General features: G+C 39.4%; 1 protein-coding gene across 4 annotated transcripts; it reads right to left on the bottom strand.

Annotated features, from left to right (window-relative positions):
- On the bottom strand, positions 1-24203 carry eps15l1b (epidermal growth factor receptor pathway substrate 15-like 1b). 4 transcript variants are annotated; one of them, XM_079451871.1, is made up of 24 exons: positions 24090-24168; positions 23116-23157; positions 22728-22817; positions 22596-22643; positions 21320-21421; positions 21034-21099; positions 20822-20947; positions 20673-20732; positions 20343-20603; positions 19016-19176; positions 18778-18934; positions 18494-18556; positions 17690-17775; positions 17239-17311; positions 16845-17006; positions 16542-16739; positions 16228-16377; positions 15132-15246; positions 14412-14512; positions 14009-14069; positions 11197-11279; positions 8132-8225; positions 4791-4945; positions 1-1088 (listed from the first exon to the last, which is right to left on the bottom strand). In XM_079451871.1, the coding sequence occupies exons 1-24, from the start codon at positions 24114-24116 to the stop codon at positions 942-944; spliced, it is 2628 nt and encodes an 875-aa protein (XP_079307997.1). In that variant the 5' UTR covers positions 24117-24168; the 3' UTR covers positions 1-941. The 4 variants fall into 4 exon arrangements, with proteins under 4 accessions (XP_079307997.1, XP_079307998.1, XP_079307999.1 ...); XM_079451872.1 differs by lacking the exon at positions 4791-4945 and adding an exon at positions 2605-2626; XM_079451873.1 differs by lacking the exon at positions 4791-4945 and adding an exon at positions 2610-2626.

Here is a 24203-nt window from a genome sequence, read left to right as displayed (position 1 = left end):
TTGGGTTAGCACGTGGTCCCCTTCAAAATATTTATTACTCCAATGTCATGTAGTACGAGGGATAGGTCCGTCCAGACAAAACATAAAAATGAGCATAACGACACTTTGCAATAAGAACACACATCACAACAAAATAAAATAAAGGAATTTGCTTGGTTGTCTTCATTTTCCTTATGCAAAACCTGTTACTGTTTTATACTATCAGTCGAGTCTTTATAAACAATAATAAAATGAAACATGTATATAACTTAATATTTTTAACCCCAAAATGAGAAATTTATATTCAGATAAATATGTGTGACATTTAATACAACTTTTAAAAGTCTTACCTTTCCAACAGGGAAATAAATCATTAAACTTCAATACAATCTTCACGTGATAAAAGGAAAAATCTTAACGGACACCCAAACTTATAATATAAACAATCCATATCCTACAAATCGTTGTTCGGTATTCTCCGCAAAAACAATAAATATATGAATGCATAACACAGTGAAAGGTTTTGTCTCTTGATCAAATATGCTTTCCCAACCATTTAAAAACACAAACAAAGATGAATTAGCTTGAAGAGCTGTGAAGCAGAGTCAGCGCTGAGACCTTTCAACAGCGGTTTGTGTGGTTTAGTGTCATCTAAATTAAACTACAGAAAAAAATGCAGCTTCACGAACTGATTCAGGAGATTGTAGCAAACTAAAACATAACCCAGAAGCTGAAGATATGAAAACAGAGGACTGACCGCAGGATAATGTGAATTCATTTGGAGAGTTTTGTTCTGAGGAATGAATGTGTTTAGACGTCACGTTCAGGTTCAGAGTATTTTTGAGTCTATTGAGTGCCGATGGTTGGATGACATCATGATGAGTGAGGCAAACCTGATTGACGTGGTGAAGGGCTTGAGGTATATCAAATCGGCTTTGGTATGTCGTCTCATTAAAGGTCCTTCATGTTCTGGGCATATCAGCTCGACTGAGGGCGAGCGCCAACTCCAGGTCCTGCTGTTCCTGTAGGCGGAGCATCCGGATACGCGCCGCCTCCTCTTTCTGACTCTCTCGCTTGGCCCACTCGAGCTGCTGCGATTCACTTCCGAACTGAACCACAAATAAAACAACTTCAAACGTCACACATGCAAATACACGGCATAAGATTACACGCAGGACTGGGTCGATAGAGCTACAACTATGAAAGGTAATTCAATAAATTCTTGATGTTATTCATTGACAATATTTATGTTAGTAAACAGAATCCATCAGTTTTTCCATTAAAACGTCAGTTTGAACCGATTCACAGAAAAACATACAAAAGGTTTGCCCGTTATCATTACCATGTTGTTCATCATTTATAGATTCATATTTTTATCCCCGGCAAAAGCGTCGCCATTTTATAAACATCCCACCTTAGTCGTTGGCCGCATAAGATCACAATGACATAAACAGCAATGAAACAAACACATGCACAAGTAATCTGGAGAAAGAGTGCACATTATCTAATGTGACATCTGACACAAAACAGACTGAGATCATATTTACGGCTGCAGAACAAGTGATTCAAAGCATAGAAGTTGTGAAGCTCCAGACAAATGTAAAACAAACCAGTGACCCAAAACACAGTGATCTGAATAAAGCATTACTGAAAATCTCCTTTATGAGATCTTAAAGAAACATACTGATTTATTTAATAAAGGTATCGTGACTAAAAGTATATGGTGGAGCCAAAAAGCACCTTGGGAATGTAAAGTATTAATGTTATTGCATTAGATAACAAAATATGCAAGTGTATTATAAAGATTGTAGGGTTTAAAATTAGGAAACAAAGACGCAAAATTGAGTGCGAGTAAACGTGTGTGAGACACTTCAGAAAACCTTTAGCCGCATTTGTTTGTATTTTTAAAATGTAATGGAATTGAAGTGTGATTTAAAGAAATAGTTCAGCCAAAAATGTTAATTCGGTCATCATTTATTCCCCCTCATGTGTTTGTAAATCGGCATGCGACTCGTTCTTCAGTGGAACACAAAAGAGAAATGTCTCTGTGGTTTTGTGCTCATGCAATGAAAGTCAATGGGGTTCAATGTTGTCAGACTGTTCTTCAAAATATCTTCTTTTGTTTTCTGGTGAAGAAACGATGACAGAACTGTCATTTTTTGTTTAACTATTCCTTTGAGTGTCCAGTGAAAATTATGTCTATTGTTATATCATTTCAAGCCCCCCTCCCCAAATCTCCTTACTTTAAAAGTGTTCATGTGCTTTAAAATAAATAAAACTTGCTTTGATATTTGTTATTTCTAGTGCAACAACACCCACACGTTTACATTTGATTAAAATATAAATAAAGATATTGGTCTTGATCTTAACAGAATGAACCAAACAATATTTAAGATATCCATCTGGGCTGCACTCTGTCAAGCTTTCCACTTTCACCCTGTGGTTGAGGGACTGGGGTTTACATTTGCCGAGGATGTTTTGAAGCGTGTCAATATTTCGTCTGATTTCTCAGAGAGATTTGTGAAATGGATCTGTGTGTACGCCAGGAGGGTGGAGCAGGTGTGAGTTGGTTTAACACAAACACATGCAGATGGCTCAGATGTGGTCTTCAGACCTTTGTTTTACCTTACCGTCGTGTGCTCTGACCCTGAGAGAAAGAAAAATTACAGCACAAGACTAAAGACACAAGAAAGCATCTCATACAAAGCGCAAAGTTCATGCAAAACAGCAGCACGTCAAACGGCACGTCACGCTCATGCAAACGCTGAGAAATACACATATAAGCATTTCATTTTTATTTTGATTTGGTCTTATAAGGTTCCGCGATGAATATGTGCAAAAGCAAAATGTCATACTGACCGAGTGGCTACTAGAAAATACCCTGAAATCGATGCATTGTATGAATTTAAAAATAATTTAATAATGTCATGTAACCGTGGCACTGTGGTGAAAGCAGTTTGCTGTAAAAAACAGGAAGAGCTTTGGTAAATGCTTCTCACTTTTCTAGACCAAAGTGTCATTCTGAGGTCGTATTAGCAGGCTGTGTAAGTAAGGTCACTTCACCAACTTCCAAGACCCAAAGCGTTCTTGTTTTGACCACGAGAACCTCACGTTTTTGTGCTGGAAGTGTTTAATGTACGTGGATTTCTGAATAAAGAAATCAATGATTAAAATCAAGCGACAGGACAGGGACACGTGCCCGAGATAAAACTGATGTGTGTTTCGAAATGTCCCTCTAGTACTATTTCGACTTCATCCGTTTCATTTGGTCGCTTTTCCGAAGAGATAAAGCATGTTACATGGGTTGTTTTTGTTTTAAGATGACCCCGATGTTTGAGAAATACACCTGATGCTAAAGAAAAATATTGTTTTAAGCGTTTTTTACGATAGAGTTTTAACTGTATTCATATTGTCATAACTTTGCAAATATTATCCACATGTTACATTTGTTTAATATTTTAAAACATCAGAAATTAAAGCTTTTAGTTATTATACATTTTTGTTCAATGTGGATAATTCTTAATGGGGTCATATGGGGCGTATACGTGTTTTTCTGTGTCTTTGGTGTGTCATAAGTTGCCCATGCATGTATAAGACATGTATAATTGCAAAAATTGAAGTGTCGGAACAAAAGATGCATTGCCTGAAACGCCTCGTGTGACCACCCCCCCACAAATCTACATCAGTTCGTGGTGTGACTTGACTAAGACCGCCCTGTCAGTACAATTGCTTTGGAAGCTGTTGTTCCAAATATGATAAGAGACGTTACATTAACGTCACATGCTTGCAGTATTCGACCAATCATAGCACAGGTCGCTTTTCAGAGCGATGAGCTTTGCAAAAAATCTGCGCGTTTCAGAGAGGCGGAGCAAAGAGGAGATACAAACATGCACGGTATGTGGAAATGAAATGGTGTTTACACATTGTATTACATCTAAAGCAAACAATAAAATTCGTTTAGCCGTGTCACATGAACCCTATAACCTCGTTACAGACAAAACCCAAACTGTCAGAAGTTATATTATAAGTGAATTAGCACATGGTGCCTATTTGATGTTTAAATCTAATCTGCGCACATATTTTTCTATGCTAAAGCCAGAAATAATAAATTGCATATTACTGGTTGTATTATTTTCATAAAAAATGCATTTAATTCAACCGAACAAGGTTAAAGGGCTTATTAGGTTTTTAATTATAAATGATCTGCAGGACTCAATATATCTAAACGACTGGTTTCTGAACTAGTTTAGCTTAACCAAAAAAAACATGGTGAGTAAAAAAAAACACTGAGCCAAAATGGCATTCGAATTGACCAAAATGTGTTCCTTAAAACAATCTCGAGAGTAGCCCTCAAATGTCATTTACATCATATGACACGTTGAGACGAGACTGATGAGATGCTTCTGAGAACTATGACGGAGAAGATGTACAATACAGTGCACGAGTCGAATGAACTTTTTACAGCTTCTCCTTTACCGTCTGATTAGAGTCAGACTTATGTGTTTGCAATGACATGAGGCTGTGAACGATCACTTTAATGTTTGCAAAGCAAAGCGTGATTCTGACATGAGACTTGACATGCTAGAGGATGGAGCAATCTGCAGAGGAAATGTTGCCGTGTCTTAAAACGCCTCAAGAAGCCAAACGTGACCGGGAGAGCGAAAGCCAAACTAAAAAAGGTAAAGCTAATAACAGCCAGCAGCGGATGCAGCTAGAGCTACAAGCAGAAAGAGGCGGAGTTCAATGTACGACACTGCGATAAGAGAAACTAGCGACACATGGACGCAGAGACTAATCTATACTGGACTTACAGATCTAAAGTCTTTAAGGGTTGAAGACGGGTTAGTCGTAGACCCAACCGATGTGGACGAGGACATGGATCCTCGGTCCGCATGCGTTTTTTGAGTGGTCGGACCACCAAGCGGTCGACTATGAGCGACTGAACCCGTAACAGCTGAAGTCTTTCCTGAAATAGTGGTGAAGAAAGCAAAGATGACAACGGAAACGTCAAACCAACAATGAAAAGGTTATTAGTAAGCAGTTTTTTTCAATACGGGAAAAATTTGTTGTTAAAAGAAAAAGTGGTTTTAAATCAGACAGAATTTGTAGAACTTGATTATTTGCTATAATAGTTGCTGCCAATGATTTAAAAAAAGAGTTTATGCTAAAATATATGTTGCCATAATCATATAATTTGGGCAATATGGGCAAAACGTATTCACTAACTTCAATAATTTCCAAAATAAAGAAACTACACAGCAACATATGAAAGCCCGATTGAGAAAAATAGGTGCAAATAAAACATATTATAAAAGGGTAAATCTAAAGAAACCTGTCAAGAAGAAAAACAATAATTTTTATAGGAAAATGAAAAAACATCTCAAACCTCTTAAACCCGAAGCATCCCGGCTCAGAGAATAACAAGGGCTTGTGGCAAGTATGCCACCAAGAAGAACCAAAATGCCCCCAAAATTTGTGTTAAGGGGCCCCCGCTAAATAAAACCAAGTGTTTTATAATTGTTACGATTATGATGGAATATGAAACAAAATTGAACATGAATAAATGGTCATTGCAGTGTTTAGATCGAATCGTGCTTTAGAGATTTGCAGTGTTGTGTGAGCCGTTAAAGCGTTATATTATATTATTTCATTCATGTACTTGATAACTACTATTAGACCAACCTGAAACCTTGAGCCATGTACTATATGAATGTTAAATTATATCCTAAAACATTATCATACTTATTTTGCATTTTTCCTGAATTAACTGATTCAATTTAAGTATTTGACATACAGTAAAAGACAATGCATTAACGTTTAATAAGGCAATTACAAAAAATGCCACTGGAGGTTTCTGCCCCTAATGCAAAAGTTCATTTCTGACCCCGGTTGTACCTCATTTTAAGTTGAGGTCTAAACTTTTTTACATTGAAAATCAATGTGGATAAGGAAAACAGAGTTTGAGATGAAAGGTTACGAACGGGTCAGAGAGAATGGAAACCTTCTGTATTTAAGTGACAGCTTGGCATGAACACATTTAGCCACCCGTGGGAACTCTAGTGTTCACTTCAAGGGTGTGAACCACAAACTTAAGAGGAACTCTCTCTCTCTCTCTCTCTCTCACTACCGCTCAACCTTCTTGTGCCATCAAGAGGAAGAGTGTGTTTTTTTCTGAAGTCAGAGTTAGGAGTAGTGAAACCAGCAGCAGCGCCACACCCATGCCCTCGCACCGCCTGTTATAGTCATAAACACAGCACAAACAACACTAAACAATGCCCTGCACCACACACACACACACGCACATGAATTAGTAGTGTAAACATCTAATGATAAAGGTGAACTATTGGGATAGACCTGCTGAATGCCCAATGTAAACACATTAAAGGTGACTTTAGACAAACTGAGCCCGGATTGCCACTCTGGAAACAAACTGACAAGTGTTTCCGAGTTCAGGTGGCGGATCAAAAGTGATGTCCCATAAGGAAAAACAAACCCATTTGACATTGATTTAAATATATTATGAAAGCTGCTTTAAATATGTTGTATGCACGTTGTTGTGTGTATAGATCTTTGGCAAGAGAATGACAAAACACACGAGCTAAACTGATCGAGTTAAGAGCCGGGGAAATGACTGTTGTAGTCAAAACAAAAAAGGCAATATACAAAACTCCAATTGAATAATTCTCGTTTGAATCATTTCGTCGTGGTCTGTAAGATTTTAGCTTTTCTATATATTAAATGTTACCTGTTATGCTGTGGTTTGCCAAATATAGTTTTTAATAAATCCTTAAACCAAGATTGAAATGTAAATGTTAATGTAAAGATGTATCTTCTCCCACCATATCCTTCATATTTTGAACCTGAGGGGCATTAAAAGCAAATATTCAAAACAAAGATACGCCCTCCAGACATTACTTTTAACCTCCACTGTTTCATCCGAGTTGTGTAAATTTACCAACGTTTGCATCACTGGAATCTTTCAAAGAAGATGCTCCAATGATCACCAGAGCTTATGTTCATGAACTGACATGTCAGCAGGATGACAAGACTTCATGCCGAGATATTTACTCTGGTTCTGGAGGGTTAATCCACTCAGCCACAAGTGCCCGTCTCTGGTGTGACCTCCAGACCACAGATAACACCGGAGGAAACACTGATTCACAGTTCAGACTCTCACACACACACAACTTTGATGATGCGATTCAGGAAGGTGGACGCGTAGAGACGTCATTCTGGATGTGGCTGCAGGTCAACCGGTTTGAGTGCTGTGTGATAAAGATATGTGTGTGTGTGTGTGTGGAGAAAACCCTGCAAACACACACACACACATACAAGGCCGTGTGTACACATAGGCACATGTGAGAAAACACAAACAGACTTTCTCACGAACAGACACGATCACACGCGAACGCCAGCTTGCGTGTACACACAAATATAAACAGGAGCATCTCTTCTGAGAAATACACCCTTATATACACACTTCAATACTTCAGGGCAAAAATATATATAGATGTGAAAATCAATAGAAGGATGATAATCGGCTTCTGTTTATCATGTTTAAAGAAACGTTCTGTGTGCTCTCACACGTCCTCACATCGTTTCAAACCCCTTTGACTTCCATTCCAAGTAAACAAATTGAGAAATTGAATCAAGGAAGAAAATTACACGGATTTGGAAAGACGTGACCATTTCTTCTCCGTCTTCATGTTTTTAATCAGTAAGTCATTAAAAGGGTTGACGCCGTAACGCAGCGCTGACTCGATCAGAAGACGCCTATCTTTCCTCTAACAGCGCTCTCTCACAACACACACTCAAGCGTTTCGATATCTCTAAAATAGGGAAGTGTTATCACTTTCTATTATCAGATTATAATACTGTGTGTGTGTTGGCACGTTGTGAAATGTGCAATGTGCAGTTGGGTAATGCGGTAGAGAAGTGAAAATGTTTAAAACGAAGACTTAATGAGGAGCTAAACGCTGCGGTAAATATTAAACTTTTTTGGCGTTATGAAAAATCACGTTTATAGTCCACGGGAAACAGACACTATATTGTGATTTTTTTTTCCAAGCCACAAGGCTTTAACTTTATGTGTTAACATGAGACACTACATCATAAACACACAACCATTCGTGCTCGCATGGGTTTTACTCACCGTAAGGGGGTGGTGCTGGTCTCAGTAGTCCAGGTTTTTTCGGGGGTGGCAGAGGGTACGTCGGCTTTCGACCTATCGGTTCCAAGCTTGACCCCTTGTGACAGAACACAGATAACTGCATCAACACACTACAAGGCGCAAACAGCAAGCTAAACATTCAACAGTAAGCTTTCCGAGACTCCCTCCCTGCATCCGACATTGCCTACTTCCATACATTACAGTCGGCAAAAATAAGTAATAAGTCACCAATTATGTGTCTGAAAATGCCAAAAAACCAAAATGAGAAATGCCCAGATGGTCTTCTGCTTCCACTGACATTTTGTGAGTCTACATTGGATGAACACTGCTCTATCCCATGATGCCATGGGAGCCGAGCAACGGTCAAACTTTAAGACGGATATCCATTTTCAAATGCAAGTAACGATAAATTAATTTCACGTCACTAAATTATGGTTTTATCAACGCCTAGGTACAAGTTTTGTTAATACGTCATAGGTGAAAGAGCATGGTGGATGCTATATGTCGCAAATGATGTATTCATACTACTCCCGCTCACACTATATAGGCCACGTACACACTGCAAAGTTTTGGGAGTGACAACCGCATTTAAATGGAGGAGTGAATGAACTAAACGATCGTTCCATGTGTGTACAGAGCGGGAATTACTCAGCAGTAAGGAAACATGAAGCTCAAGAGTTAAACCTGTTTGGTATGTTGTTTCCAGTAAATATTGGTCATGTTCCACATTTAACCTAATGTACCGCTAAGAGAGACGCTGGCTGAGCATCCTGTGAGAGTACGTACTGAATTTGAATAAGTACCTACCTATCGGCCGTTAAAACAGTACGTTCTGTATAGTATGTGTGAGAGTAGTATGAATACATTTCGGACATACTGCATCCGCCATGTTTTATGGTCACGTGACCCGTATGCTCTTTGACATAAGACGCATTAACAACGACTTACACGTGACCGTCACGAGAAATTCATTTATTGGCACTTGCATTTAAAACGGATTAAAGTTTTCTGCTATATTTATGTGATTAACTTTTGAAATTTGACTGTTGTTTCCTAGGTGGCCATCCGATCCCTCACGAATCCCGGCGGAAGTAATAGACCATCCGGGTGTTCCTCGCCAGCAGTTTTTTGGCAAACTGAGGTTTCGGACACACTATTCATGACTCATTTTCGCCTACTATATAGTATGGAAGTAGGCGATTTTGGATGCAGTGTGTTTTGTTTGTCGTCGGAGGGGTGTTCCTCTTAGCGCTCTCACAGTGTTGCCATGTTCTCATATTTTTAAACGTTTGTTCTGGTCATCGTTCATGGAGCTATGGATACTTAGTTAATAAAGCTGACAGTTCTGTGTAGCGTTATTTGGGTCTAATCGCATATAAAATATGTAGATTTTTTAGGTTTGTTTGGGGCTTATCCCTGATTGCTGATTTTCACCTCAAATATCTGGCAACACAGTCACTTTACCAACAAACTGGCTCAAAACACCTGAAACAGTAACCACATCTTTTCATATGACTTTCTTGGACTGTGTGTACAGAAAAGGCACACGCATCTCTAATTCACGTTTAAATACGTCACTAACAACTAGTTGTCCAGTTCGGTTCCGTACACACTGCGTGAAATTTCTGTAAATGCGGTTGCCACTCCCGAAAATGTGTGGAGTGTTTGGTGTGTGTGTACAGAACAGGATTAATCACTAAAAGGTAAAGTGACAACCGATGCAGTGTGTACGTGGCCACAGATTGTAATGTTTAAACGGTCGATAAGTAGGTACTTATTTCAATTCAGTAAGTACAGTTAAGGGCTGAACGATTTTGATAAATAATCGAATTGCGATTATATTGCGATCAATATTGCGATTGCGATTTAATATGCGATTATTTATAAGTACCTTATCTGTATTATTTAATAAAGAAAATCTATAAATCATGGTAACCAACGCAGTATTAGACAGATTTACCTTAAACTATAGGCCAGGCTTAAGATGATATTAGTTGATGCATGAATTGATTGACATATTTTTTATCGAACTACCCCAATCATACTAATATATTACATGATTTGTTATATTTGATTTGTGATGTCATAATTATCATGACATAAAGCACTGACAAAGTTAATTAAGATTACTTAAATATAACACAAATCTTTGGCTTTACCACACTCAGTAATTTGATAATGTAGAGTCACTGTAATAAACATATGATATACACTTAAACCCTGTCTGTTAACTTACTAGACAATCTTTAAATAAATAATACATATATTAATAGTTAATATTTTTACTTGTCTTATTGCCTTTTATTATTGTGTAAGTGCTGCCGCATGATGTTAGTAGTCTCTCCCCTTAAGGTAGCATTAATGTTAGCACACACATTACCTGACAATGCACAGCATCATCCACACAAAGCAGCTCCACACAACTGACGCGGTGTTGCTCTTTTACGCTACAGTCTCCACAGTGCCATGTCCTGTCGCGCATGAGGCCATTGTACAACAGGTCAATGTGCAAATTCAGTACTGTAAATGCAGACGTGCGTGAAACAAGCTTGGATAGAGATCGCAGTCATGGCACGCATGTAGTGCAATGTGCACTTCAGCCGGCTCATGGTTCAAATAAAGATGCGCGGCAGGCACACTGAAATAGAGACGGGAATGAGGTGCACCGCGCTCTCTTCACTCGCAGGCAGTCAAGTCACCACGAGAGAGCACTTTGAGGAAAAGGAGACAATGCCGTGCATTTTCCATGCATTTTTAATGCTTTTGAGATGGTAGTAACCTTTAAAATGGAATTATAATTAATCGCAGTCTTGTCGATTAGAAAATGGCGTTTCACCATGACGCAATATAATCGCAAATGCAATGAATCGTTCAGCCCTAGTGCAGTCACACTATGCGATTTCTATTTTAAACCCCATACATGTATACTAAGTTTTAAAAAGTATGTGAAATAGTATGCAGCATAGATTTGTTACTATAAATTCAGCAAAACTGTTAATAATGACTCATTGTTGACATGACAATGTCATGTTTGTGCCCTCACACACCTTTGACATTTGAGAAAAGTCTGCAAAGCCACTCTTCCCTCCGAACGTGTTGCTGCTGAATGGGTCTGATGCAGCAAATGGATCTGTTCACGAGAGAGAGAGAGAGAGATTAAATATTGTATTATTTTTCTTGTTGCTCTTCACCAAGCACCTTATTTTAATACCACATTGTTGTTGTTGTTGTTGTTATTGTGATGTATATTTCTTGTCAAGTCTTGTGTAAATGTTTTGGCAACTTTTGTGAGAGCACAAACAAGCAAATGATCGTATGGAAACATTTCCTAACACAACACTAATAATAATGAATCCCAACATTTGAACTCCGTCACCGTGTATAGAACGCAGGTGCTATTTTCAGCGTGTGGCCTCCGCGTGGTGAGTGTTTCCATGACTTTCAGTTTGTTTTCCATCTGCGGCGTGACGTATGTTTCTGATGAGATAATGACAGCGTTCTCTGTTTGCGCTCGTGTACATTCGGCCGGTTCTTGCAGCACAGTTTCAATCTACACATATCTCAGAATAGCGAATGCTATATTGAAGTTTTGAAGATCACATTAGTTGTCTTGTACAATAATTCCACTACTTTGAATGTCTCCGGTTCTACGCATTAATGTCTAAAATGACCCATGTCCCATAACGTCACTTTCCCTCTTTGCAATACTTATGTCATATCCCCTACTGATAAATGTGTGATTCTTAATAAAAGTCTTCAAGAAAACGACATTAATTCTGGTGGGAACGATGGATTTTTGGTTTTGACACACTTCGACCTTCCACAATTAACTGGCACGGTCATGCGAGTCTTTATTACATCCTGACAGACATCCTTGTCATTTTTGTTGCCGTTGTGTAAATAAGATAATTGTTTAATCATGTTGCCCGAGGGTCTAATCTTATAAAAATACTTCCAACAAAGGTTTCAGAATTGAAATAATTCATAGCTGGAATGGCTAAATTGTGACTTTATGAATATGGTAAGAAAAAGAGAAACTACAGTGTGTTTGCTGTGACAGCAGGAAAGCTGAGCTAGTCCAACGTGTGTGAGCTTTCCTCCAGTCCGCTGCTGTAAGTGTCAGACCACTAACAGTTCTCAACACACACGCTTGTGTTCCCGTAAAAAGCGTTATTTAAGGAGCGCGTCAGTCTGCGCGTTTCTCATGAATTAACCCTGCTTCCTCTGACGGGACGGGCAAAAACAACTTACCTGTTTACCTTGTACAGCAGACGTGGTGTGAGAAAGAAACACGAACGAGAGAGAGTTGTCTGGGTTCCAGCTGCGCTGACATTCAGACTTTTCCGTTGGGTTTAGCCACAAAGCGTTCCCTGTTCTAGCGGGAGTATTTTTGGAAAACCTGAAGCTAAACGTGTACGTTAAAGCACTATTAATAGAACCACGCCACAGGAAATGTTGAGGTGCTGCAGATATAAATTGCTGACCACTACCTGTTAAAAATAAAGTATGAAACGTGTATCTGTCCTTGATTTAAACAAATTTGTTCTGTATATTTCTTATTCAGGTATATTTCTGTATGTCGCAGCATTTACAGTGAACGTGTGAGGTTGCCAAGATTTCTTTAAATGTGACGTTTAATATATCATTCCTACACATCTAAAAAATTCAACTGTTATTTCATTTTTAATCACAATTAAATTTTGTATCTTTTGACAGCGCTAATATATACAGTATATATATATATATATGTATGTATGTATGTATGTATATACATACCTTTTCTGTGCATTAACTGCGATTAATTGCACACGTATAGTGAATTTAACATACACTATTTTTTACTTGCTTATTTTAGTGCTGTCAATCGGTTAAAATTCGCCAACAGCATTTATGTTTTAAAAATACTATTTTTATTCTAATAATATCACATTTTATGAATGCAGAAACAACTCATTTCTTTAACAGCATTACATTTACATCGAGTCATTAAGCAGACCCTTTTATCCATGTCACAGATATTTTGTGCATCATTGTTTACTACTGTAATTGTGTGTTGTTCAGGGTGGGTTGCCAGATCATTGCTATAGAGTGGCTATGTGGTTGCACTTCATCCCTGACACAACTGCTTTTCATTTTCATCGTCGGCGTTTCATTTCAGTTAAAGGTGTAATCAGTTTATCGTGTCAATAAAGCTTTTCGAATCTTGAATCTAAATGTGATCTCTGCAGAGCAGTGGTCCCAATCTGGACATAAACAAGCTCATTTTGTCTTGTCTTCGTTGTTTGCGGCTGGTGTGGTTGAAGCGCTCGGGTAGATGTTGGCACGGGTTGTGCAAGCTCTTCTGTCTCTATCCCTGCCAGCTTCCTCAAACATGACTTCTCTTCTACTCTCCATTTATCTAAAATATAAAAGCTAACAACGTCCGCTCACAGGATTGTCTTCAAACTGATGTGTGTCATGTTTTATGATTAAATGTTGAAATGTTCGTAACTATCTCGGCCTGTAAAGCCGAGAAAAGCATACTGACCCATCGCCGACTTTCAAAACATTGCTGTCAGAGGGTGGGACTACGTCTTCGTAAAAGCAAAAACAATCTTATATTACTTCCTGTTTTTTGCACTGCAGATTTGACCACTTATGCTACAGACATCAATGAACCTCAAATTTGATTTGAGAATAAACACAAGAGATTTGATGACCCTAGCAACGGCACAGTAATACCCTGGCAACCATCCATAACAACAGTGTATTGTGAATGAGTTTAGTTCAGGAAATGAGCCCTCATATGTCCTTACAAGTCTTTTCGTCCAATTTCATGACAATGGACAGCTTTTTAACCCCACCGAATGAACATCATACCTGAGTCTTTAGGTTTGGGACTCACAGACGTCTGGCTGCCGTTTCTTCTGTAGGAGATGGCCTGAGAAAGACGTGTGAGAAAGAAGGAGATGAATAACAAACCACATTCTCCCAAGGCATCATGGGAATGACAGAGCAACAGTGACTCCTGCCAATGTACAGTAAGACATGTCTCACCACACCGCCCAAAAATACAGCTCACATGTGGCTATGTGCAAGAAGTTCTCTAGAGAAAACGCTTGAGTCTTTATGGGTTTACGTTAAAAAAGTCATGTCGTAGTATGAAGTAAACCTGGATCATACTTTGATCAATGCATGCCACAGAACAATATCAACATTTAAAACTAAATAAATAAGCATAAGCTCGTTTTCGTTCTAGATTTCTGGAAGGTTTTGTTTGTACCTTGAAGTTGCTTGGGGATCTTTCAGCAAATGGATCCGAGTTTGTGAACGGATCATTGAACAGGTCGCTCTGCTGGAACGGATCTCCTCCAAACGGATCAGCTAGAGAAGAAGAATGTCCATCATCTCCACATTCCGCTTATAAATGTGCAACAGTATATAAATATCAAAACAATTGGGGTGAAAGTGATTTTCAGTCTTGGCAAATATGTAGTTATTCAAAAGGACACGCAAGTAAACAAGCAGAGTTTTCCCTTATGTAAGATATGAATCCATCACAATAAACATGAATCAACCGAATACATTTGACATAAATCGTTTCGTTAACCATGTTTCAAACACAAAAACTTTAGAGGACTGAGCTGTCAGTTTCTAAAATGAAACATACAAGAGAATCAATAAAAAGAAACATGAACCATCTGAATCAATTTCACATGAATCAGTTAAGAAACTTAGGAGGACTGGGGCTGTCAGGGTCTAAAAAAGCACCATAGAAGTGAATCGATCACAACAAAACAAGAATCAACAGAATCAATTTGACATGAATCAATTCAGACATTTAGAAGAACTGGTGAGTCAGGACCCACACAGTGAATCGTTTACACGAATCAACTGAATCAATTTCACACGAATCAGTTAAGAAACTTGGGGATCTGGGGCTGTTAGGGTCTAAAAGCAGCATTTAAGTGGTCCATTACATCTTTCATTCACAGAAGCCCACCTTTACTGAAGGGGTCACTTTTGAAGGGGTCTTCACTCTGGAACGGGTCTGTGTTCTGGTTTTGAGAGGCGCTGCTGTTAAACATGGCCATCCTGGACTTAACCAGAGACGACTCCTGAAACACACACATCATTCAGGTCATGTTTGCCCCGCTCTTCTGAGTGCTTGGAAAATATTATCATTGTAATGAGAAGGCCGACGTGAAGCTTTACGCGTCGGTGGGCTGCGTCCTCATTTCCTGTGCCAGGGGCGACAGGAGCGTCTGATGTCAGAGGAGACTCTCTTTTGAGGAAGACATGAGCTGTTTCACAGTAGGCCAGTGTGTGGTGCAATTACACCAACAATAACACGAGTAAATTTACTCTAAAGTAAATGTTGTGTGGTGTGTTTTTCTTCGACCGGACTATGGAAAGCTGAGCTACAGAAAAGGCGATCCTACGTCAAATGTGTAAAAAACAACATTCAATTTGTATGACGTGATGAAAATTTCCATCGTAATCAAATAAGTTTCATGATTTCAGGTTATGATCAATATAAAAGCACTAATTGTGACATACAGGTGCAGAAAAATGAAGAGACCATTTCTGAGACTGTTTTTCTGATTTTAAAGTCCCTGTGAACTGGAAATTACGAGCGTTTTTACTTCTGTATTTTGACGCATTTCCAAATGTGAAATTGAATTTCTACTAAGAAAAATAGATTGGATGTATTAAAAAAGCGGTTGCGTTTTGAAGGGGAGGAGTTAACAGCTGCTCCGCCCAAGCCGTCTAACACACGTCATTTAAGACGGATATTCATTACAGGAAGGAAGTGCACTGTCAATAATCCACATTACATGAAACACTGTTTACAACTCTTCCGTTATCTAAATGTTCTGCTTGTGAAACAGAGATAAGTGAGGTCGGGACTACCTGTGGGACAAAAAGTGGCCGTGTCCCATACCATAATGGCGCCGGATGGTTGGAAGGGAGAGTAAATAAAATGTCTGTTTTATTAACAGAGCTGTGCACAAGACCATAATTGGAATTCACTTAGAGCTTTTTTTGTCGAGTCAAACTATAGTATACCTCAGAATGTATTTTGTGTACAAACCCACCTTATCATCCGTGCTGCCGCTTTCCTCAGCGATCATTTGGTCGAGCTCGGCCAGACTAGTCACACTTTCGTTGAGAGCTTTGGTGCAGCGCTCGATGGTTTTATTGAGATCTCGTTGTGCCTCCTGAATCTCACTGAGCTCGCTGCGTGTCTGCAGGAACGAGATGACAATCACGGTAAAGAGTCACATCACATGTTTTTACGCCTTGCAATTAATGAAATCGCAACTTTGTATCACTAACATTGTCTAACACAACAAGTCACATTTTCAACTATTTCGATAACACCTCATTGTTACATGTGCGTGTAAAAGACCTGGTCCATCTCGTCCTGTGATGTTTTCAGAAGTTTGATGATGCTGTCAAGTTTGGTTTTGCCAGCATGCAGACCGTCCTCCAGCTGTTTCTCCTCCTGCTCCATACAGTAGAGGTCCATCTTCGTTCGGTTCACCTCCTTCTCCTGCATCTGCACATCGGACTCCTGCGATGAGATCTGAGCCTGCAGAGATGAGATCTACACAAGCAGAGCGAAGTCTGATCAACTCAACTTTTTTGTTTCTGTTCCTTCATTGTAAAAGCTTAAATGAATGTATTAACATTGTATCCCCATCAATCTAACCTTGGCATTTTCCTCTTGCCATCTGCTCTTGGTCTCGTCCAGCGTGGTCTCCAGTTTGGATCTCTGCTGTTTCATGTCATGGAGTCGGTCCTGAGCGTCTCGCTTCTGGTGCTCCAGATCCTGAAGGCCGATGTTCTCTCGCTCCAGTTCTCTCTGCACCTCCTGTTCATGACATTCACAGCACAATTCTACAGGTTACCATATATTTAAGTGACAATAAAATGACACATTTCCTTCATATGAATGAAAATTTATATTAAAGGAAAACTTTCTTTACGATACTCTTTTGGCAGAGGTTAACATCCTGTGGTCACTATGTGCTGTTAAAAATCTTTTATACTTTAAGCACTTGACTCAGGGTGACTTGTGGGTGTTCACTGACTAACAGCCTCACCTGGACTTCACCGTTCTTCTGTCGCAGACCATCCTCCTTCTGCCTTATTTCAGCCTCTAAAGTGCCTTTTTCACTATGACATAAAAGAAGAAAAACAAAAAAAACACAAAACATGACGCAATCAATCAAGTTCATCTTTCATTTAGTTAATTTTGTTGGCAGAGAGAAGGTTTGGGGTCTCATTTGGACTCTCCAAATGGGTGCTGAATAGTTTTCAATATTACAATATGTGCAAATTAACACATTTATGCATTTGGCAGACGCTTTTATGTGCAATCCCTGGATCAAACCCACAAACTTGGCGTTGCTAGCGCCATGCTCTAACCACCGAGCTACAGGAAAGCCTGTAATATCACGGTTATTGTCAATACCAGCATATAGTGACACCCCCAGTGCAGAGTATAATATTAAAACAAAGCTCAATCTCTCTCTCTTGTAGTCTATCTCTTACCTTTGCAGCTGTGAGATCTGCTTGCTGATGTCATCGAGTTCCTTGTTTCCTGTCAGCTCAACCAAGCCAGCATAAGAGCCGCTGTCCTGGAAAAACATCATGTTATGTAAGAGATTGTTCAATCATGTCTTCTAGATGTATATAATAGTGTAATATCTCTTCTTGAACACTAGATGGCGATTTCACTGGCTGGCAACATGAAATAGAACTTGATCCTCTTTAACACGCTTTCCTGCTGTTCATGTGCTTCACCAAGACATAACATAACGTCAAAAACATTCTCTATCTCCGACAAAACGTATTTCTTTTATCCCAAGGTAGTCAGGTCCCGCTCCCACTAAATAAGTCTTTTTTTATTTACATGACATTTACATTTATGCATTTGGCAGACACTTTTATCCAAAGCGACTTACATTGCATTATACTACACATTAGTTTCTAAGTATGTGTAATCCCTGGGATTGAACCCATGACCAAGGCGTTGCTAGCGCCATGATGAAACCACTAAGCCACAGTGACCAATTTAGAAATAGTTCAGGATAGTTCACACAAAAATGACAATTCTGTCATCATGCATTCACGCTCATGTCATTCAAAACCTGTATATGACAAAAACGATCTAAAAAGATCTCTTTAAATCAGCTCAATGGGTTGTGAACAATGATTCATGTTTGCAGAAGTCAACACAGTGTTCTTCAAAGAACGATTTCTTGAAAGTAATTTTAAAGCATTATAAGTAGAAACTCAATTAACGCAGCTCACGGCCACAAGACAGACGACACGAGTGGCGTCTGAATCTCTTACCCTGTTCAGACTGGAAAACGGAGCCAATTCAGATCCGCCCGATGATGTGAATCCAGACAGAACCTGAAGCAGACCAGAAAATGGAGAGGAAACAGAAGCGAGTGTATTGCAGTACTGACAGACTGATGTATTATAAAGTTTCCACTGAGCTCATTGCTTCTGACATCCTGCGTGCACCTGCTACAAACATCCAGCCATCCAATCACACGTGAAAGACTGACATCAATGAGCATTATCTGATGCGTGTGCATCTGCGATCATATTTCAGAGTGTTGTTTACTCACAGACGTGTTGGCAGCTCCTCTCTCTGAAGGTGGGATCATGTCAGGGGTCAGACTCCGAGGAGGATCCACACCTTTCACCCTCTCATGAATGAGAAACATAGCCAGGCAGAACTGCTCTTTAGTAAGTTTGCCTGCGCTCCTAGTGTCAGCCAGAGCCCTGCACGCAAACAACAACAGGCCACATGATGCTTCCACCTGTGAACTGCGTGAACACGCTCTCAATAGACCGCCGTCTCACCATATGTGTGCCAGGACGCTCTGTGGCAGGCCAGAGTTAATGAAGATGTCCTTCACCTCACCTCCTCCAACCAGACCATCAAAGTCAGAGTCTGCCAAGTCAAAGATTTCCTCATATTGATCTCTGTCATCCGCCGGCACTACCCAGTGCTCAGAGGAGGCCTGCCAAACACACGTGTAGGGTACAATAGGTATGATATACATAAGCGCTGTGGTTGCATTATGAAATCCTACTAATTCATAACCTATATATATTAACTGATGCTAACGTGTTAACCTACTCTTATCTCTGGCCTATTTTTGGGGGATTCTCACAAAACCTTGCTTTCAAGATGTCAACCATGATTTTCTTAAAAACACTTGTATCAACACATTCCCTATATATTGTTTTAAACCAGTTTAAAGGCATTCATTTCAAACCTTTTACCGACAGTATAACACCATTTTATTTAAATTATTTTACAAAAAACAGCTTTATTACCGTAACTATGTAAAACGGTCAATCTCATAGCATGTTTTGCTAAAAACAAGCAAAGCCCTGATGCCTTTGCGAGTTTTTATTAATCATACATAATATTAAGTCATTAATGAATTATATTTTAATAGACCATTATACGTGTTTAAATGTGGAAAATTACCTGTCTCTGTAATGAGACGGAAAAGTCGTGTACACAGCGTGACAAGTGAATTTTACATTTGTAACTAGTAAAATATTAAGTAATTTGTTAACTTGCTAGCCATTTAAAAGGTACTAGTAGATGTGTTTCTATACAAAAAATCTAACTTAATGTTATTATCTTTGTAATTTCTTCCTTTTTATTTGTATTTCTTCATTGAATATTCTGTCAATAAATGTTTTCCTTTGAGAACATCTAGTATAACATCGAATTGTTTATTCGATTTATATGTGTGAAAATAATTAATAATAATTTTACTAGTGCGTTTTGGCTTTGAGAAGTTCAGCAGAAAAAGCAATAAAATACATACATAATTAAATCCTATGTCATAATTATGAGAACACAATTATCTTTATAATGATCATTTTTTGTGTTACCGAATTGTATGTTTTATAATTCAAATCTTAACAGCCACAATGTTTCGGTGGTTTTGTGAGCATCATTAGCGACACAGAAACAGCGCTAACACGATTCCCCCTTTAAAATCAGCTCACGTAGGAAACACAAATACACACAATGTGTTAAACGCTAAGAAAAGAGGCACCGCAGTCACAATGGCGTCAGTGGCTCAGAGGAATGCGGTAAGACCTGTATCATTACTTTAACATCAAGATGTACAAGTTTGACAACCCAAGCGTGACAGCTCTTCACCTGTGTGTGCATTTGCGGCTGCAGGGGTGGTGTTGGGGTGGAGCTCTTGAATGAGTTTGATGGAGACAGATTTGGGCTGCTGCCCATGGGATGGATGGGCCGCAGGCTCTCCTTCAGGAGAAACGGACTGGAGGGCAGAACAGGAACCGATCCCGGGAGGGCGCCCGGAATCTTTTTCCGTTTGGATGGAGGGATGAGGGATGGAGGGAGGGCGGTTGGCACAGGCTCCTTCTCTCTGGCTGTATATACCAGGTGCATCACCTGGGGAGGACAGCAAATGATGCGAGATCGTTTTGGCAACAGGTCAAAAATTGTGAGTGCGATGCTCACCACAGCAAACTCATCTTTATCCAAGTGTCCATCTCTGTCAATATCACTGAGATCCCAAATCTATAACAAAGCAATAAAAAGTGACTTTCCATGTACTTCATTTTAGGAAGTTATTACGACGAAATACTACACTTAAAAGGTATATTTACCCTTCCAAGCACATCGAGAGGCAGGTTTGAGTTCATGAGAACCGGTTTAACTTTATCACCCGACAGCAGCCCACCAACCGGAGAGAGGCTCTCAAATATCCCATCATACTTTGCTTTATCTAACAGCTGGGGACAAAGACAATCTGAGATTATTTAAACCCTTATCCACGCAATATCTAATTTTGGATTGTTTTATTTCAGAAATGTTGTACCTTTACTGCCCAGCTGGAGTCACCAGCAGATGTTGTGATGTTTAGAGAAGGACTGCCAGCATCTCTCTAAAAAAATAAAAACCATATCCTTGTACGTGTACATAACATTTGCATGAATCACTTGAAGTGACTAGAATATGCGGAACAAAGCAGCACTATGTTAAACTGTCTATGTGTAAACAAGAGCGTTACGGCATTCAGGTGGCTTACAGTGATTTGATATGTGACACGCAAGTGTATCTTTACAAAGCTTTTTATATCAAATTCATAAATTGTTGATACTCACAAATGTAGGAACAGGTGAAGAGACGTTTCTGTTCAAACTGTTCAGATTGACCTCACTTCCACCTTGAGCTGCCGCCACCAGCCTCAAAGCATTGAAGAAACCCTTTCATGTTGAAATTCAGTACATTTTAGATTTAGATGAGTAGACTTGAAAACTAAATCAGCTACTTTGTGCACTTCGTGTTTACAGTGTATCATGCTGCTGTAATGAGGTCACTGTATTATTCTGCTTGTCTTTCATTCATTTTATCGGACACAACCATGAACCTTTGGCAACGTTTGCTCAGGGTTTAATCTTACAAATAAACGAAGAGCTGATATGAAATATTAATAGAACAATTCAAAGATCACAATGGAAGAGTATTTAATTGCATGACCCCATTCAATTCAGATTTGTTTTATGCAGTGCGTTTCTCACAGAGCACCTTTATGGCCTCTCCAGATTACACCATTTTTTCATCTGTTATGACGTCACGGTGTCAAATGTGCGATTTTGACTTGGCAAATCTTGACACGTCGTTCACAAGAAACAATGGCGGACGATGCTTGTCCTCCCGACGAGAACAGATTTTCGTCTTTTACGATGTGTGATGTCATTGAGTAGGCGCTACTATAGTGACTTTCGGAAAGAAGCGGCTGCGGTATAAAAATAAACTATAGATATGGGAATTGAAGCAGCGTGTTTTGTACTGGAAAAGATCCATGGAGGAAACATCGTACAGACAGGAGTACTGTTGCGATAACACGACGAACTTTTCCTCCATTGCATCGTCCCACCTAGCAGCACCAACACCACTGTCTCTCCTGCACTTTGACTTGTTCGAATGTTCTGTACGGAAGAGCTGCCGTGCTTCTATTGGTCAACATCGCTACAGCGTCACAGCTTCCGTGAGCGACCTGGACATTTTTTCTTTCTGTCGTGATGTCGTGCGACCTCACAGGAGCAGGGTTGATTGTCATATACTATGGCGAACTATATGAGACGACACCATTGCATCTCGCGTCTCGATGCCCCAGGTCGTTTACGATTTACTACGATGTCCTACAACAATCGGGGATAAAATTGGGCTACAATCATGTAATCTGTGGAGAGGCCTTTACATAAACTTCACATTGAAAAACACCCCACTATATAGAATTGATTTATTGATCAGAAAAGCATGAGAAAAGGATCTTGGGTAAAACCAGGCTCGGCCAGAGGGGAGCCATTCTCGTCCATCTCTACAGTGTGAAATTAAGCAACTGTGTGGAATATGATAAGAAGCGACCGTATTCACCCGTTTATCAAGGTAACCTTTTCTCTCTGGATCTGACAAGTCCCAAATCTGTAAAGAGTGAAAAAAAGCAGGAAATCAGTTCACAGCACTGAACCTCGACATAAGAGGCAATGGTTTTGTCCTGACTCCCACCTGACCAAGCGTGCTGTCTGAAAGTCCCGATTTCTTCAAGATCTGAGCGGCCTCTGCAGCGCCAACCTTCCCTGTGTTTCCAGGATCGACCTGCATCAACCCGTCATACATATAAGAGATCTAATACCAAATACTGCCAATGATGGGAAGCACGTGGCCAAAATTAACACACACTTTTGACTTTAATTCACATCCAGTTTTCTATTTTAATTTGGCAGAACCGAATAAAACAAAAAGGAATATTTTACATTATCACAGAGTGATCTGATGTTTTTTTTGGAGCGATCTGTTCTTTCTTAAAGCTGTATATGATCAGCATGGGTCTAACATAGGCCAACATTTGTATTCAAATAGCAGTGTTTAAGCTTGTTTGATAAAGTGACTTTACCTGTCTGTAGAAGTTCTCATACGAAGCATTTCCACTTGGTAACTGCATAAACAAACGAAATGTCATTAGAGAAAGATAGAAAGATTAATATGATCGACCTGCCATGTGACCCTGTCAATAACATTGTGTATAAGAACATATGACACCTACAGAAAATGGCATGATATATACAGACAGTCAGGGGCATTTTTTGTGTTTTTCTTTATGAAAAATCTCCAAATTACACAGTTAATACAGTATGAACCTGTTTTACATATGATCTGCCACTATTCGCAGTGCTTATTGTGGAGAAGCAGCTTTATGGATAACATTAAGACACAAAACCTTATACAGAAAAAATGGAACATTCAAATAATGAAAGAAACAGGAAAAGACACGTGACAAACATGACATGTAAACATTTGCCAAGCAACTTTATTCGTTATTTTCCACTGTGATTATGGCCAAAGCAGTTAAGCTAATAACTCATAAATATTATGACTTTATTATGAGGGGGGAGGAGGGCTGGGTATTGCAGTGACGTCACACGATGAAAACGCACCTGTTATTGAAACCGTAAACAAACCGACTGCAAATGAAACAAAATGCAGTCCGATTTATTGATTTTATTAATGAACTGCTTAAGTATTATTACATGCTGACAACTATACGGCTGTGCAGTACCAACAGCTGTCATCGAGAGACGAAAAGTTAGAAAACTGAGACCTAGACGAAGGCAAATCCGCCAGGATACAGTCACTGGACACGTGCAAGTGTATAACGGGTCGAAAATGCAAATAAACGGCAAACATTCGCTTAAATAAATGATTATTGCGACCGTCCGACATGAAAAGTCACCCGACAACTCGTCGTGGGCTGTTTTTACACCTTGACACAAATGAATGGCATCTGCCGTAGCCTGCGTTCGTAAATTAGACATTTGCGATGAAAAGCATTTCGTATTTGAACAAAAAGTGAACTTTTAAAGGTTTTACCTGACTGAGAGGCGTGAGCGCCGCCATATTTCCTCATTCACGGGGACGCGCGCAGAACTGTTTCTCACGTCACGAGAGCGCGCACCGCCAAAGTAAAATCCTATTTACTTCAAA

The sequence above is a fragment of the Barbatula barbatula genome, assembly GCF_947034865.1.
Source record: "Barbatula barbatula genome assembly, chromosome: 3".
In the NCBI taxonomy this organism is placed as follows: Eukaryota; Metazoa; Chordata; class Actinopteri; order Cypriniformes; family Nemacheilidae; genus Barbatula; species Barbatula barbatula.
This window is presented reverse-complemented; position numbering and strand designations above follow the sequence as displayed.